Source organism: Sebastes fasciatus, chromosome 13 (assembly GCF_043250625.1).
Source record: "Sebastes fasciatus isolate fSebFas1 chromosome 13, fSebFas1.pri, whole genome shotgun sequence".
Lineage (NCBI taxonomy): Eukaryota > Metazoa > Chordata > Actinopteri > Perciformes > Sebastidae > Sebastes > Sebastes fasciatus.
The window spans coordinates 17669572-17686208 of record NC_133807.1 but is presented as its reverse complement, the minus strand read 5'-3'; the positions used below and the strand labels follow the sequence as shown (position 1 = coordinate 17686208).

Here is a 16637-nt window from a genome sequence, read left to right as displayed (position 1 = left end):
AGACTACGACATTAAAGCAGCAGTGGGTAAAAATGGAGCAAATATGATTAAAAAAGTTATTTTCATAAAACGGTCACTAAATCCTGACAGTAGTGCATGAGACAGGTCATCTGAAAAAATAAATAAAAATCCACTTGGACTCAAGGATGAACTGATTAGAATTTGGTGGTCAAAGGTCTGTGTGTGGAGTTTGCATGTTCTCCCTGTGTTAGCGTGGGTTTTCTCCGGGTACTCCGGTTTCCTCCCACAGTCCAAAGTCTAAATTGCCCGTTTTTACTATTTTATTTATTAACAAAATATAAGTACAATAACAATATGTACATTGAAAACTCATCCAAAAAAAAATAAATAGAATAAACAGTACCTCTGTTAAACTAATTTTCTGGTCGCAAATCAATTTAAAACTGTCATCAATGCCTTTAATGTTTTTTTCTATGTCTTTAAGAAACTTATTTATATTATCTACATTTTCAGTCTCAGTAGCATATAACTTCTGATAGAAATTAGCTACATACTGCAAAATGTCTTTTTCATCTTCACAAACTGCATTGTTAATTTTATTTATCTTTTCTAAATAAAAAAAAGTATTTAGTGCATTTGTCACCTTTTAGGTGTGCTGCTAATACATCCATGGTGTGCTGCTGAGTCTGTTCAGCGGTCATTGGTTCAGCCTCGTAAAAAAAAAGTGAGTTGGGTGTGGTGGTGGTTCAACCTGCTGATGTGGAGAAAGGAAAATGAAACCAAACTGCGTCAACTGTTGAGGTTTTGTCAACAAACTCCTTGATCAGTTAGGCTAAACTGCTGATGTTAGCAGATTCAGCCAACACGTGAGTTGGTTGTCTCTATAGTGAACAATCAGAGGTCCAATCTTGATTTGTTTTTATTTTAACCTCGCAGGTAGACCTAATAATAAGACGAGGCCCTGATAAGGAACTGGAGACAGCATATGGAGAAGACAAACATGTCTGCTGCAAGGTAAAGAGCTTAAATCTTTGAAGTAATTTTGCACAGAATAAGAGAGAAAAGCCTGTAGTAACAGCAGAGTGTCACATAAAGTAAAAGTATGTGTATTATTAGGAGACAGATCTTTGAAACTCCAATACACAGTGTGTTATCAAGATGTTAAATAAATCCGAGATTTGAGTGGGTTTTAACCCTAAATTACATCCTTATGTGAGGTTGTTTTTTAGTGTTATATAAATGTAGAAAGTAATGTATCCTATAAACAAAGGCAACAAATAGAGAAGTACGAACCTCTTGACTTTTGGTATGTCAACCTCTTGTATTAATCATCACTGTAAAATAATTTAAAATATATGATAGACTATTGCAGATTATTGTGCCTAAAAGAATAAGTAGAATATTGTTGGAAAAAAAACCTTGAATTTATAAATTGATAAACCATTTGTGCTCTGGCGACATCTGCTGGTCAAATCATGTAAATGCAACGACAAAAAATGTCTGTGCATTATGACTTTTGTCCTGTTTTATCTGAATAGTATCATAGTCTTTATAGCCATTAGCCTATTTCACAAGATTAGAGGAGCATGTGAAAAAAAATGTACTTGCAAAGTATAAGTATTCTTTATGCTTTGCCATCCGATCATCCTACAACTCCTCAGATTCATCTTTGGGGACCCATTGGAGGGGTCCTGACCCCCAAGTTGGGAACCACTGATCTATGTCGACGATATAGGCCTCTCTATATAAGAAGGCCTTCTGGTTATGTTTTAGTCATACAAACATACATACATACATACATACATGCATACTATATGTGTGACAATTAGTTTATGTTAGTTTGAATTCATTTAGTGTCTCTGTAGTCATTTTGTTGTCTTTTTATGTCTCTTTGTAGTTGTTTTATTGCAGTTTAGTGTCACTTTGTAGCTGTTTGGTGTCTCTGCATTTCTTTGTAATCGTTTAGTGTCTCTTTGTAGTCATTTATTGTACTTATTAGTGTCTCATTTAGTGTCTCTTTGTGGTCGTTTTGTTGTTCTTTCATTGATATTTTGATGAAGATGAAGAGAGGCTGTCTGACGCAGCTTCCTGCCACTCTACAACAACAGTTCAGTTTGAATTTGTTTTGAAATCTCACAAACTGGATGATGTTTTGTGTTTCAGAAAAGAACTACAGGAGGCCTTGTGCTGCTACACCGCAGATACCCTCATCTACATCGACACAGTGAGAGAGTTCTGTGAGAGGAGCCCTAAATGGATGCTTGGGAGGGAGACAGAATTGCACATGATGGTGGACATCAAAGATAGGGCTGACAGCATCGGCCTAAGCATCGGCCATGTTACCCAGTCAAAGAACAAAGGTAAGAGAGGTAATGCAATTTGGGAATATATGAAGAGCAAGGTGACTGCAGACAGCAGACGTGCAGAGCTGGAGAAGGAGCTGGCTGCTGTGCTGAAAGACACTCTGAGAGGCCTGGAGAAGCTCGACTGCTTCCTGGATGCAGTAGAGAATCTGGCGGTCACCTCACTCCATGTGTTCATGGAGGAGAACCAGGCGTTACATTTGCCAAAAGGGATCAGCCTCGAACAAGTTCAGGTTGTCATCACGGCTCTCCGGGAAATCTACCATCTCCTCGTCGAGTTTAAAAGAGATGCAAGTATCTTCTTCCTTCCCAAACTTCAGAATGTTGAAGTGCTGTCATATCAGCTGGACAAATACATCCAGACCACCCAGAAAATCTGTGAGAAGTTAGAGAAAAGGTAAAGAGATATTTCATCAAAACAATATGCACATTTTGCAAAATAGATATCTAATATAAAAAAAAATAATGTGATTCTTTCACAGCTCCTTCAGTGACTTTTTCCTGAATATGAACGCCAGACATCTGGTAGACCTCGATGTGGATTTGTCTGAAGATGACATACAAAGGATGCTTCATCACATTAATCAGCTTGATGAAATCAGGTAAGCGTTAACCATCTTTATTGGTTATATTGTTTATTGGCCCCAAATGTCAAAGAAGCAGCCGTTGGCAATGAAAATAAAATACAAATATGTATAAAAAGAAAATCACACACCAAAAATAGACAACAAAATAGAACAAGATAAAATGCAAAGTTGAGGAGCTGAAGACACAGCAGCATGGCTGTAGACTCAATTTACTGCAAATAAAGAAAATTAGAGGCATAATTATTATAATTCATAACTCAAATTACACAAACCTGATTTTCCATGATTTCTATAAGCACTCATAAATGAGTGGATCCTTGGGTTATGGTTCTTGTCCAGCTGTTAATACCTCAGTATAAGTTGTAATTTATTTTATGAAATATTGTAGTCACTTCTGTTTATTTCAACATGTTAACCTTTTGATATGTGTCATCTTATTTAGTCTTTCTTAATTTCCTCTTTTCTCTTCATCAGGATGAACCAGAGCTTCCGGACGGTGTTCCTGTTTCAGGAGGAACCATGTTCTGGCTTCATCAAGAAGTTCAGCGAGCGAAAGCCCAGAATGCTGCAGTTTCTAGAAGACCTGGAGGAGAATGCTGTTCAGCTAGACAGGATGAATATGGGGGCAAAGATCTCCAGTGTGGCAGGCACCTCGGTGGGGGCAGTTGGAGGTGTGCTTTCCATCATTGGTTTGGCATTAATTCCTGTAACAGCTGGAGTGTCTCTAGCTCTGACAATGACTGGGTTGGGGCTGGGAATTACCAGCGGAGTCAACAGTGTCGTCACCACCGCCACAGAGATTTTCGTGAACCGTCATCATCAAAGCAAAGCCAGTGAGACCTTCCAGAGCTTCATGGAGGATGTGCAGAGTCTCCAGGATTATCTGGAGGAGGTCACCAAAAGGGAAACGAACAATGTGTCTGGTAACGTTTGGGCTATTGGGAAGGTTATCATTGGGCTTGTTGATGTTGCCTCAGTTTCTATTTTAAAAACTGAGGAGCTGGCTGTAAGTGCTGGCAGAGTGGCATTGCAGGAAGGAAAAGCATTACGTAACGTGCCCAGGGTTGCCGCAGATATCCCAGATATTGGTCAGGCAGCAGTCAAAGCGCCTCTTGCCCTCTCCAAGTCAGCAAGAGTCGGTCTCATTGGGCTCAACGCTCTCTTCCTCGGCATGGATGTCTTCTTCATCTGTAAAGACAGCATCAGTCTGGCCACTGGCAGCGAGACTGAATTCTCTCAGTTCATCAGAGCCAGAGCTGCACTCTGGCGTTCAGAGATTGACACATGGCAGAAGATCCATGACTTCCTGTGCGAAGGTCAGCTGACATCAAAGAAAAACAAAGCTGTTTTGGAGACGCCATTTTATCCAGAGAGGGAGATGAACACAAAGCTGGTTCTGGTTGCCTTCTTATTCTTAATGTTTTTAATTGTGGTGACATACTGCCTCAGTTCTTGATAAAAATTTTAAAAATTGGGTTTGGAGTCCGACCATCTCTTCTTTTGAACGTGGAATTTCCCCCCAAAATAGAATCAACTGTACAAAGAACGTAAAATCGTTATCCTTCTGAACTCTGAGAAACGGAAATGGAAATTCCATTTGATGAAGTGGATGAAAAGTGAATGAGGAAAGTTCTTATGTAATACAGTAGTGCTCCGAGACAATACCAACTCTGACACTATGATCAGATATGAGATCCATTTAAACTTTGCTTACAGCTCACTGTTCAGCATTAAACATCATTAATATCTATCATATTTTTAATCAGCTGTAATTCTCACGGCATAAACCAATGTATCGCTAAACCTGCTTCAAAACGTAACGCACCTTCATTTAGCACTTAACCTGATGATAAATGTAACTGAAAAATATAATTACTATTTTAATCCCAGAGTTGCATTCACTGTCATATAAAAATATAATTAGAGCAAAAAATATTATGCACAATACATCCTGTACAATCTGTATGATCTTCATTATTATGTTTGTATAATTCAGTCTGCCATTTCTCTTGCACAAAAATAAATACAATTTTAAAAAGTAAAAGGTTTGTTTTTTTCAGGTCTGAACATGAACACTGCCATTTGCCGTGCATCATGGGTCATCTAATTTTATAAAGTCAGCCGTCTGTTCCCTCCAGGTTTAACTGCAGTGTTTGATCTATTAGCCTACATCCATCCAAACATGTTTTAGAAGCCATTTCAATGATTATTACTCATTACTATTTCATTTTACAAACAAACCAAAAATAGAAAAGTTTAGATTGAAAGATGCCTGCCCTACACCACTGGATGGTGCTGTTACACAGGACTTCTGTAAACTGAACCCTGAAGGCATCATTACAGTTTATTTTACATTAGAGCGCCTATTTATTTTAATTTATATTACTTTTAACTATAACTTTAAACTTTATCGATGTTTTGTTTGTTTTTTACACCAAAAGACACTGCTTTTTCTACATTTATATTTATTTTTTTAATTATTATTTACTACTATTTATTATTATTATTATTACTATTTTAATTATAATTTATCTATTCTTTTAATTACTTTTTGGGTGTCCGAGGAGGGTGGGCGGTTGTGAGTTTGTTGGAATGTGTGTAACTTTGTTGAAAAACTTATATAGTTATAGTTATATAGTTAAATAAACATTAAGCACAGATGCTGAGAATTTGATGGGGTATCATTACTGGATTTTCTAAATAATCAAAGCAGCAGGTTGCCATGCTCTAACAGGTACATTAAAAGGTCTTCCCTCTGAAATGTAGTGCAGTAGCATATAAAGTAACATAAATGCATTGTTCATTTTAAGTTTACAGAGAGATGATAGCTCATAATTTCTCTTTTCTAAATTAAAAAAAAGTATTTAGTGCATTTGTCACCTTTTAGGAGTGCTGCTAATACATCAATGATGTGCTGCTGACTCTGTTCAGAACTCATTGGTTCAGCCTCGTAAAAAAAAAAGTTAGTTGAGTGTGGTGGTTCAATTCTGAGAAGAAAATGAAACCAAGCTGCCACATCCGTCAAAACATCCTGAACATTTAGGCTAAACTGGTGATTATGATTTAGATTTAGATTTTGGCAGATTCAGCCAACACATGAGTTGGTTGTCTCTATAAGAAACAATCAGATGTCCAATCTTGATTTATTTTTATTTTAACCTCGCAGGTAGACCTAATAATAACACGAGGCCCCGATAAGGAACTGAAGACAGCATATGGAGAGGACAAACATGTCTGCTGCAAGGTAAAGAGCTTAAATCTTTGAATTACTTTTGCACAGAATAAGAGAGAAAAGCCTGTAGTAACAGCAAAGTGTCAAATAAAGTAAAAATATGTGTATTATTAGGAGACAGATCTTTGAAACTCCAATACACAGTGTGTTATGAACATGTTAAATAAATCCGAGATTTGAGTGGGTTTTAACCCTAAATTACATCCTTATGTGAGGTTGTTTTTTAGTGTTAAATAAATATAGAATGTATCCTATAAACAAAGGCAACAAATAGAGAAGTACGAACCTCTTGGCTTTTGGTAAGTTCAACCTCTTGTATTAATCATCACTGTGAAATAATTTAAAATATATGATAGGCTATTGCAGATTATTGTGCCTAAAAGAATAAGTAGAATATTGTTGGAAAAAAAACCTTGAACTTGTAAACTGATAAACCATTTGTGCTCTGGCGACATCTGCTGGTCAGATTGTGTTAATGCAATGACAAACAAAAAATGTCTGTGCATTATGACTTTTGTCCTGTTTTATCTGAATAATATCATAGTCTTTATAGCCATTAGCCTATTTATCCTACATCCCCTCCGATTCATCTTTTGGGACCCATTGGAGGGGTCCTGACCCCCAAGTTGGGAACCACTGATGTATGTAGACGATATAGGCCTTTATATATAAATGGGCTTTCTGGTTATGTTTTAGTCATACAAACATACATACATACATACATACATAGATACATACCATATGTGTGACAATTAGTTTATGTTAGTTTGCAGTCATTTAGTTTCTCTGTAGTCATTTTGTTGTCTTTTTGAGTCTCTTTGTAGTTGCTTTCTGTCTCCTTGTGGCTGTTTTGTGTCTCTGCATTTCTCTGTAGCCATTTAGTGTCTCTTTGTAGTCATTTAGTGTCTGTTTGTAGTTATTTGTTGTACTTAGTAGTGTCTCATTTAGTGTCTCTTTGTGGTTGTTTTGTTGTTCTTTAATTGATATTTTGATGAAGATGAAGAGAGGCTTTCTGATGCAGCTTCCTGCCACTCCACAACAACAGTTCAATTTGAATTTGTTTTGAAATCTCACAAACTGGATGATGTTTTGTGTTTCAGAAAAGAACTACAGGAGGCCTTGTGCTGCTACACCACAGATACCCTCATCTACATCGACACAGTGAGAGAGTTCTGTGAGAGGAGCCCTGAATGGATGCTTGGGAGGGAGAAAGAGACCGCAATTTTGGAATCCATGAAGAGCAAGGTGACTGCAGACAGCGGACGTGCAGAACTGGAGAAGGAGCTGGCTGCTGTGCTGAAGGACACTCTGAGTGGCCTGGAGAAGCTCCACTGCTTCCTGGATGCAGTAGAGAATCTGGCGGTCACCTCACTCCATGTGTTCGTGGAGGAGAACCAGGCGTTACATTTGCCAGAAGGGATCAGCCTCGAACAAGTTCAGGTTGTCATCACTGCTGCACGGGAAATCTGCCCTCTCCTCCTCGAGTTTAAAAGAGATGCAAGTATCTTCTTCCTTCCCAAACTTCAGAATGTGGAAGTGTTGTCATATCAGCTGAACAGAGACATCAAGACCACCCAGAAAATCTGTGAGAAGTTAGAGAAAAGGTAAAGAGACATTTCATCAAAATAATATGCACATTTTGCAAAATAGATATCTAATGTAAAATAAAATGTGTGTCTTTCACAGCTCCTTCAGTGACTTTTGCCTGAATATGAACGACGAAACTCTGGTAGACCTCGATGTGGATTTTTCTGAAGATGACATACAAAGGATGCTTCATCACATTAATCAGCTTGATGAAATCAGGTAAGCGTTAACCATCTATATTGGTTATATTGTTTATTGGCCCCAAATGTCAAAGAAGCAGCCGTTGGCAATGAAAATAGAATACAAATATTTATAAAAAGAAAATCCCGCACCAAAAATAGACAACAAAATAGAATAAGAAAAAATGCAAAGTTGAGGAGCTGAAGACACGGCAGCATGGCTGTAGACTCAATTTACTAAATTATTATAATTCATAACTCAAATTACATAAACCTGATTTTCCATGATTTCTATAAGCACTCAGAAATGATTGGATCCTTGGGTTATGGTTCTTGTCCAGCTGTTAATACCTCAGTATAATTTCTAATTTATTTCATGAAATATTTTAGCAACTTCTGTTTATTTCAGTTTTATGTGGATCCAAAAAAGAAAACCATATCCCAAATCTAATATTTTCATACAGAATTTTAAAGTAACATATTAACCTTTTGAGATGTGTCATCTTATTTAGTCTTTCTTAATTTCCTCTTTTCTCTTCATCAGGATGAACCAGAGCTTCCGGACGGTGTTCCTGTTTCAGGAGGAACCATGTTCTGGCTTCATCAGTAAGTTCAGCGAGCGAAAGCCCAGGATGCTGCAGTTTCTAGAAGACCTGGAGGAGGATGCTGTTCAGCTAGACAGGATGAATACGAGGGCAAAGATTTCCAGTGTGGCAGGCAGCTCGGTGGGGGCAGCTGGAGGTGTGTTTTCCATCATTGGTTTGGCATTAATTCCTGTAACAGCTGGAGCGTCTCTAGCTCTGATAATGACTGGGTTGGGGCTGGGAATTACCAGCGGAGTCAACAGTTTAGTCACCACCGCCACAGAGGTTGGCGTGAACCGTAAACATCAAAAGAAAGCCAGTGAGACCTTCCAGAGCTTCATGGAGGATGTGCAGTGTCTCCAGGAGTGTCTGGAGGAGGTCACCAAAAGGGAAACGAGCCAGATTGATGTGGCTATGGGAGTAGGCAAGGTGCTTCGTAAAGTTCATGTTATTAGGAAGACTAGCGATGAGTTTGTTGATGCCGCGTCAGCTCTTAAGATGTTAAAAAATGAGGAGCTGGCTGTAAGTGCTGGCAAAGTGGCAGTGCAGGAAGGAAAAGCATTACGTAACGTGCCCAGAGTGGCGGCAGATATCCCAGATATTGGTCAGGCAGTAGTCAAAGGGCCTCTTGCCCTCTCCAAGTTAGCCAGAGCCAGTCTCATCGGATTCAACGCTCTCTTCCTCGGCATGGATGTCTTCTTCATCTGTAAAGACAGCATCAGTCTGGCCAAAGGCAGCGAGACTAAATTCTCTCAGTTCATCAGAGCCAGAGCTGCACTCTGGGCTTCAGAGATAGACTCATGGCAGAAGGTTCATGACTTCCTGTGTGAAGGTCAGCTGACATCAAATGAAAACAAAGCTGTCCTGGAGACGCCATTTTATCCAGAGAGGGAGATGAAGAAACTCGGAGAAACAGAAATGGAAATTCCATTTGATGAGGTGGATGAAAAGTGAAAGAGGAAAGTTCTTGTGTAATACAGTAGTGCTCAGAGACAATACCAACTCTGACACTATGATCAGATATGAGATCCATTTAAACTTTGCTTACAGCTCACTGTTCAGCATCAAACATCATTACAATCTATCTTTGAGGAAGTTTTAATCAGCTGTAATTCTCATGGCATAAACCAATATATCGCTAAACCTGATTCAAAACATAACGCACTGTCATTCAGCACTTTACCTGATGATAAATGTAACTGAAAAATATAATTACTATTTTAATCCTAGAGTTGCAATCACTGTCATATCAAAATATAATTAGAGCAAAAAATGTTATGCACAATACATTCTGTACAATCTGTATGATCTTCATTATTATGTATGTATAATTCAGTCTGCCATTTCTCTTGCACAAAAATAAATACAATTTAAAAAAAGTAAAAGGTTTGTTTTTTTCAGGTCTTCCGTACAGATTTTTTAGGTGTTCATAAGTTTCCTCCTACTTTGGCTGCTCAGGATTATATAAATTGCATTCCTGGATCAAAAACATGAGTCTGACCTGAGATCTGTTCATAGCGAGCACAGAGTCACAGTGTCGTCCATGTGTAGTTGTGAGGAGTGAACTGAGTTCAGCTGGGGGGAAACGTACAGATTCTGGATGCCCTGTTGCCATGGAAAACTGTTCACGTGAATGTATGTATGTGCACTGTTTGTGAAGTCTGAACATGACCACTGACATTTGCCGTACATCATGGGTCATCTAAGGTTATAAAGTCAGCCGTCTGTTCCCTCCAGGTTTAACTGCAGTGTTTGATCTATTAGCCTACATCCATCCAGACATGTTTTAGAAGCCATTTCAATGATTATTACTCATTACTATTTCATTTTACAAACAAACCAAAAATAGAAAAGTTTAGATTGAAAGATGCCTGCCCTACACCACTGGATGGTGCTGTTATACAGGACTTCTGTAAACTGAACCCTGAAGGCATCATTACAGTTTATTTTACATTAGAGCGCCTATTTATTTTAATTTTATTACTTTTAACTATAACTTTAAACTTTATCGATGTTTTTTTTACACCAAAAGACACTGCTTTTTTACATTTATATTTATTTATTTAATTATTACTATTTATTATTATGATTATTATTATTGCTATTTTAATTATAATTCATCTATTAGTTGAATTACTTTTTGGGTGTCAGGGAGGGTGGGCGGTTATATAATATATAATAATATAATATAAATAATAATAATATATAAATAAATAAATGAATAAACATTGAGAACAGATGCTGAGAATTTGATGGGGTATCATTTCTGGATTTTCAAAATAATCAAAGCAGCAGATTGCCCTGCTCTAACAGGTACATTAAAAGGTCTTCCCTCTGAAATGTAGTGCAGTAGCATATAAAGTAGCATAAAGTGGAAATACTCAAGTATGCTAGAACTAACATATATGTAGGCCTATGTGGAAATTGTACTTAAGAACAGTACTTGAGTAAATGTACTTAGTTACATTCCACCACTGGTCCCAGCCTTTCTTAACCTGCTGCCAGGAAGTGAACATTTCCTCTACAGAAATAACAATCACTTCTATCATTGCTTTGGGTAATATCAAGTTATATTTCCGACAGCCTGTGAAGGCAGCATCAGGAAATCAGCTGGCTTCCTGCTGACTCTGTGAAGCGCTCATTGTTTGAGCCTCGTGAAATAAAGAAAAACAAGTTAGGTGGGTGTGGTGGTGGTTCGACTTGCTGATGTGGAGAAAGGAAAATGAAACCAAACTGCGCCCACTGTCGAAGTTTTGTCAACAAAAGTCCTGAACAGTTTAGCTAAACTGGTAATTTTGGCAGATTCAGCCAACACATGAGCTGGTTGTCTCTATAAGAAACAATCAGATGTCCAATCTTTATTTATTTTTATTTTAACCTCGCAGGTAGACCTAATAATAAGACGAGGCCCTGATAAGGAACTGGAGACAGCATATGGAGAGGACAAACATGTCTGCTGCAAGGTAAAGAGCTTAAATCTTTGAAGTACTTTTGCACAGAATAAGAGAGAAAAGCCTGTAGTAACAGCAGAGTGTCAAATAAAGTAATAATATGTGTATTATTAGGAGACAGATCTTTGAAACTCCAATACACAGTGTGCTATGAAGATGTGAAATAATCCGAGATCCGAGAGTTGAGTGGGTTTTAACCCTAAATTACATCCTTATGTGAGGTTGTTTTTTAGTGTTAAATAAATGTAGAAAGTAATGTATCCTATAAACAAAGGCAACAAATAGAGAAGTACGAACCTCTTGGCTTTTGGTGTGTCAACCTATTGTATTAATCATCACTGTGAAATAATTTAAAATATATTATAGGCTATTTCAGATTATTGTGCCTAAAAGAATTAGTAGAATATTTTTGGAAAAGAAACTTGAACCACTGATAAACCATTTGTGCTCTGGTGACATCTGCTGGTCAAAATCGTGTAAATGCAACGACAAACAAAAAGTGCCTGTCCATTATGACTTTTGTCCTGTTTTATCTGAATAGTATCATAGTCTTTATAGCCATTAGCCTATTTCACAAGATTAGAGGAGCATGTGAAACAAAATAACTTAATTGCAAAGTATAAGTATTCTTTTCATAATTTGCCATCCGATCATCCTACAACCCCTCAGATTCATCTTTTGGGACCCATTGGAGGGGTCCTGACCCCCAAGTTGGGAACCACTGATGTATGTAGACGATATAGGCCTCTATATATAAGAGGGCCTTCTGGTTATGTTTTAGTCATACAAACATACAAACATACAAACATACATACATACATACATACATACTATATGTGTGACAATTAGTTTGTTAGTTTGTAGTCATTTAGTGTCTCTTTGTAGTTGTTTCGTGTCTCTTTGTAGCTGTTGCATGTCTCTGCATGTTGTGTTGTCTTTTTTAGTCTCTAGTTGTTTGTGTCTCTGTCTCTTTGTAGTCATTTGGTGTCTCTTTGTAGCTGTTTAGTGTCTCTGCGTTTCTTTGTTGTCGTTAAGTGTCTCTTTTGTAGTCATTTAGTATCTCTTTGCAGTCATTTGGTGTCTTTTTGTAGTCTTTAGTGTCTCTTTGTAGTTGTTTTGTTGCTGTTTAATGTCTCTTTGTAGCTGTTTGGTGTCTCTGCATTTCTTCATAGTCGTTTAGTGTCTCTTTGTAGTTATTTATTGTACTTATTAGTCTCTCATTTAGTGTCTCTTTGTGGTCGTTTTGTTGTTCTTTCATTGATATTTTCCAGGTGACGCAGAAATCTTAGGTGCTTCTGTCAATTCAAAAACTGTAGCTCAACTTAAAGGTCCCATATGATGCTCATTTTCAGATTCATACTTGTATTTTGTATTTCTTCTAGAACTTGTTTACATTCTGTAATGTTAAAAAAAAACTTTATTTTCCTCGCACTGTCTGCCTGAACATTATCCTCTGTCCATGGATTTAGCATTTTGATACTTTCAAAGGATTTATATAGCACCTAGACCTGCTTTATAATAATAAAAAAAAAATGAAAATCTCACTTTTTACAATATGGGACTAGTATTATTATAATTATTTAGTTCACTGTGATGTAGATGAAATGAGGCTGTCTGATGCAGCTTCCTGCTACAACAACAGTTCAGTTTGAATTTGTTTTGAAATCTCACAAACTGGATGATGTTTTGTGTTTCAGAAAAGAACTACAGGAGGCCTTGTGCTGCTACACCGCAGATACCCTCATCTACATCGACACAGTGAGAGAGTTCTGTGAGAGGAGCCCTAAATGGATGCTTAGGAGAGAGACGGAGTTGAACATGATGGTGGACATCAAAGACAGGGCTGACAACATCGACCTAAGCATCGGCCATGTTACCCAGTCAGAGAACAGAGGTCAGGCCTTTTTGGAATATATGAAGAGCAAGTTCACCCAGGTGACTGCAGACAGCAGACGTGCAGAGTTGGAGAAGGAGCTGGCTGCTGTGCTGAAGGACACTCTGAGTGGCCTGGAGAAGCTTGACTGCTTCCTGGATGCAGTAGAGAATCTGGCGGTCACCTCACTCGATGTGTTCATGGAGGAGAACCAGGCGTTACATTTGCCAAAAGGGATCAGCCTCGAACAAGTTCAGGTTGTCATCACTGCTGCACGGAAAATCTGCCATCTCCTCCTCGAGTTTAAAAGCGATACAAGTGTCTTCTTCCTTCCCAAACTTCAGAATGTGGAAGTGCTGTCATATCAGCTGGACAGATACATCAAGACCACCCAGGACATCTGTGAGAAGTTAGAGAAAAGGTAAAGAGACATTTCATCAAAATAATATGCACATTTAGAAAAATAGACATCTAATATAAAAAAAAAATCATTTGTGTCTTTCACAGCTCCTTCAGTGACTTTTGCCTGAATATGAACGAAGAAACTCTGGTAGACCTCGATGTGGATTTGTCTGAAGATGACATACAAAGGATGCTTCATCACATCAATCAGCTTGATGAAATCAGGTAAGCATTAACCATTTATGTTTATTGGCCCCAAATATCAAAGAAGCAGCTTTTGGCAATGAAAATTAAATGCAAATATGTATAAAAAGAAAATCACGCACCAAAAATAAAAAACAAAATAAAACATAAAAAAGTTGAAGAGGAGCTGGAGACACGGCAGCATGGCTGTAGACTCAATTTACTGCATCTAAAGGAAATTAGAGGCAAAATTATTATTATTATTCATAACTCAGATGACATAAACCTGATTTTCCATGATTTCTATAAGGACTCAGAATTGAGTGGATAATACCTCAATTTACAGGTCCGCAAATTTCATGGTAATTAGGTGATAATTAGCAAGTAACCTATTTGAAAGTTCTTTGGAATTACTGCCAAATTGCCCCAATATTGACCTAAAAATGTATTAAAAATTACTTAATTATCAACATTATTTAATTATTATATTCCGCTATTTCCCAATAGCTGGTAATTTATTTATTACATTTCCAGGAAAAAAAATACAAAGTTAATTGATATGCTTTATTTCCATGTCTGCTGATAAATATATAATAATTAGCAAATAACTTATTTGAAATATCTCAAAAAACTCCCTGAATCATTACATTAGCTACCAGGTTACATTTGTGTAGACAATAAGTCACACAATGGTGAGATTTGTTCCTGATCAGAAGTGTTTTCTATTAGTTTTGGTTTTCCACCTCCGATGAAGAGCAGCGCACAGCAGGGCCCTATTTTAACAATGATATGCTATTTTAGCATACCATTGTTAAATATTTATTTTGTGGTAATTATTGGAGTAATTGAATAATTAATTTGCATTAATTTGAATTAAATAATTTGCGATTTATTTTGATCAAATATTGTAGCCCTTCTGCTTATTTCAGTTTTATATGGATCTAAAAAAGAAAATCAGATCCCAAATCTAATATTTTATCATTTTAAAGTAACATACTAACCTTTTGAGATGTGTCATCTTATTTAGTCTTTCTTAATTTCCTCTTTTCTCTTCATCAGGATGAACCAGAGCTTCCGGACGGTGTTCCTGTTTCAGGAGCAACCATGTTCTGGCTTCATCAGTGAGTTCAGCGAGCGAAAGCCCAGGATGCTGCAGTCTCTAGAAGACCTGGAGGAGAATGCTGTTCAGCTAGACAGGATGAATATGGGGGCAAGGATCTCCAGTGTGGCAGGCAGCTCGGTGGGGGCAGTTGGAGGTGTGCTTTCCATCATTGGTTTGGCATTAATTCCTGTAACAGCTGGAGCGTCTCTAGTTCTGACAATGACTGGGGTGGGGCTGGGAATTACCAGCGGAGCCAACAGTTTAGTCACCACCGCCACAGAGGTTGGCGTGAACCATAAACATCAAAAGGAAGCCAGTGAGACCTTCCAGAGCTTCATGGAGGATTTGCAGTTTCTCCAGGATTGTCTGGAGGAGGTCACCAAAAGGGAAACGAACCAGATAGATGTGGCTGTGGGAGTAGGCAAGGTGCTTAGTAAAGTTTGTGCTATTGGGAATGCTATTGATGGGCTTGTTGATGCTGCCTCATCTGCTAAATTGTTAAAAACTGAGGAGCTGGCTGTAAGTGCTGGCAGAGTGGCAGTGCAGGAAGGAAAAGCATTACGTAACGTGCCCAGGGTGGCGGCAGATATCCCAGAGATTGGTCAGGCAGCAGTCAAAGGGCCTCTTGCCCTCTCCAAGTCAGCCAGAGCCGGTCTCATCGGGCTCAACGCTCTCTTCCTCGGCATGGATGTCTTCTTCATCTGTAAAGACAGCATCAGTCTGGCCAAAGGCAGCGAGACTGAAGTCTCTCAGTTCATCAGAGCCAGAGCTGCACTCTGGCGTTCAGAGATTGACACATGGCAGAAGATCCATGACTTCCTGTGCGAAGGTCAGCTGACATCAAAGCAAAACAAAGCTGTCCTGGAGACGCCATTTTATCCAGAGAGGGAGATGAAGAAACTCGGAGAAACAGAAATGGAAATTCCATTTGATGAAGTGGATGAAAAAGAAAAAGTGGAAGAGGAAAATTCTTATGTAATACAGTAGTGCTCAGAGACAATACCAACTCACCACCAACACTATGATCAGATATGAGATCCATTTAAACTTTGCTTACAGCTCACTGTTCAGCATCAAACATCATTACAATCTATCTTTGAGGAAGTTTTAATCAGCTGTAATTCTCACGGCATAAACCAATGTATCGCTAAACCTGATTCAAAACATAACGCACTGTCATTTAGCACTTTACCTGATGATAAATGTAATTGAAAAATATAATTACTATTTTAATCCTACAGTTGCAATCACTGTCATATCAAAATATAATTAGAGCAAAAAATGTTATGCACAATACATTCTGTACAATCTGTATGATCTTCATTATTATGTATGTATAATTCAGTCTGCCATTTCTCTTGCACAAAAATAAATACAATTTTAAAAAGTAAAACGTTTGTTTTTTTCAAGTCTTACGTACAGAACAGAGCTGCATGCTGTGTTACTCAATATCAATTCTAAATCTCTCCAATGTCTATTTTGCTGAATATATGCGGTGCAAAATTCTAAAGGAAACTTCTTTTGTCCCCAACTACCCAAATTTTCTGCCAATTAATTTCTCCATAAAGTTAAGCCCAAAAGAATCTTCCTGGAGGCAGAGTTACAGCTTGTATGCAATTCCTTATGTATTTAT

The 16637-nt window shown here is 37.9% G+C and overlaps 2 protein-coding genes across 6 annotated transcripts; both read left to right on the top strand.

Moving 5' to 3' along the window:
• Positions 1-895: 895 nt before the first annotated feature.
• LOC141780594 (uncharacterized) lies at positions 896-9878 on the top strand. Of its 4 annotated transcripts, none has more exons than XM_074655887.1 (5): positions 897-975; positions 2125-2557; positions 7671-7747; positions 7830-7949; positions 8454-9878. In XM_074655887.1, the coding sequence occupies exons 1-5, from the start codon at positions 947-949 to the stop codon at positions 9445-9447; spliced, it is 1653 nt and encodes a 550-aa protein (XP_074511988.1). In that variant the 5' UTR covers positions 897-946; the 3' UTR covers positions 9448-9878. The 4 variants fall into 4 exon arrangements, with proteins under 4 accessions (XP_074511986.1, XP_074511988.1, XP_074511987.1 ...); XM_074655886.1 differs by having other exon boundaries at positions 7584-7747; XM_074655885.1 differs by lacking the exon at positions 7671-7747 and having other exon boundaries at positions 896-975; positions 2125-2721.
• A 1111-nt stretch (positions 9879-10989) lies between these two features.
• Positions 10990-16397, top strand: LOC141780591 (uncharacterized). 2 transcript variants are annotated; one of them, XM_074655881.1, is made up of 5 exons: positions 10990-11282; positions 11379-11456; positions 13142-13738; positions 13825-13944; positions 14962-16397. In XM_074655881.1, exons 2-5 carry the CDS (start codon positions 11428-11430, stop codon positions 15989-15991), a joined length of 1776 nt encoding a protein of 591 aa, XP_074511982.1. In that variant the 5' UTR covers positions 10990-11282; positions 11379-11427; the 3' UTR covers positions 15992-16397. The 2 variants fall into 2 exon arrangements, with proteins under 2 accessions (XP_074511982.1, XP_074511983.1); XM_074655882.1 differs by having other exon boundaries at positions 10990-11456.
• Positions 16398-16637: the final 240 nt, after the last annotated feature.

Bases quoted from the DNA above. Each gene is read 5' to 3' on its own strand.
- LOC141780594 (XM_074655885.1), top strand. From the start codon at position 947: ATGGAGAAGACAAACATGTCTGCTGCAAG. The intron at 976-2,124 runs GTAAAGAGCTTA...TTTGTGTTTCAG, and splicing joins ACAAACATGTCTGCTGCAAG to AAAAGAACTACAGGAGGCCT. The intron at 7,950-8,453 runs GTAAGCGTTAAC...TCTCTTCATCAG, and splicing joins AATCAGCTTGATGAAATCAG to GATGAACCAGAGCTTCCGGA.
- LOC141780591 (XM_074655881.1), top strand. From the start codon at position 11,428: ATGGAGAGGACAAACATGTCTGCTGCAAG. The intron at 11,457-13,141 runs GTAAAGAGCTTA...TTTGTGTTTCAG, and splicing joins ACAAACATGTCTGCTGCAAG to AAAAGAACTACAGGAGGCCT. The intron at 13,945-14,961 runs GTAAGCATTAAC...TCTCTTCATCAG, and splicing joins AATCAGCTTGATGAAATCAG to GATGAACCAGAGCTTCCGGA.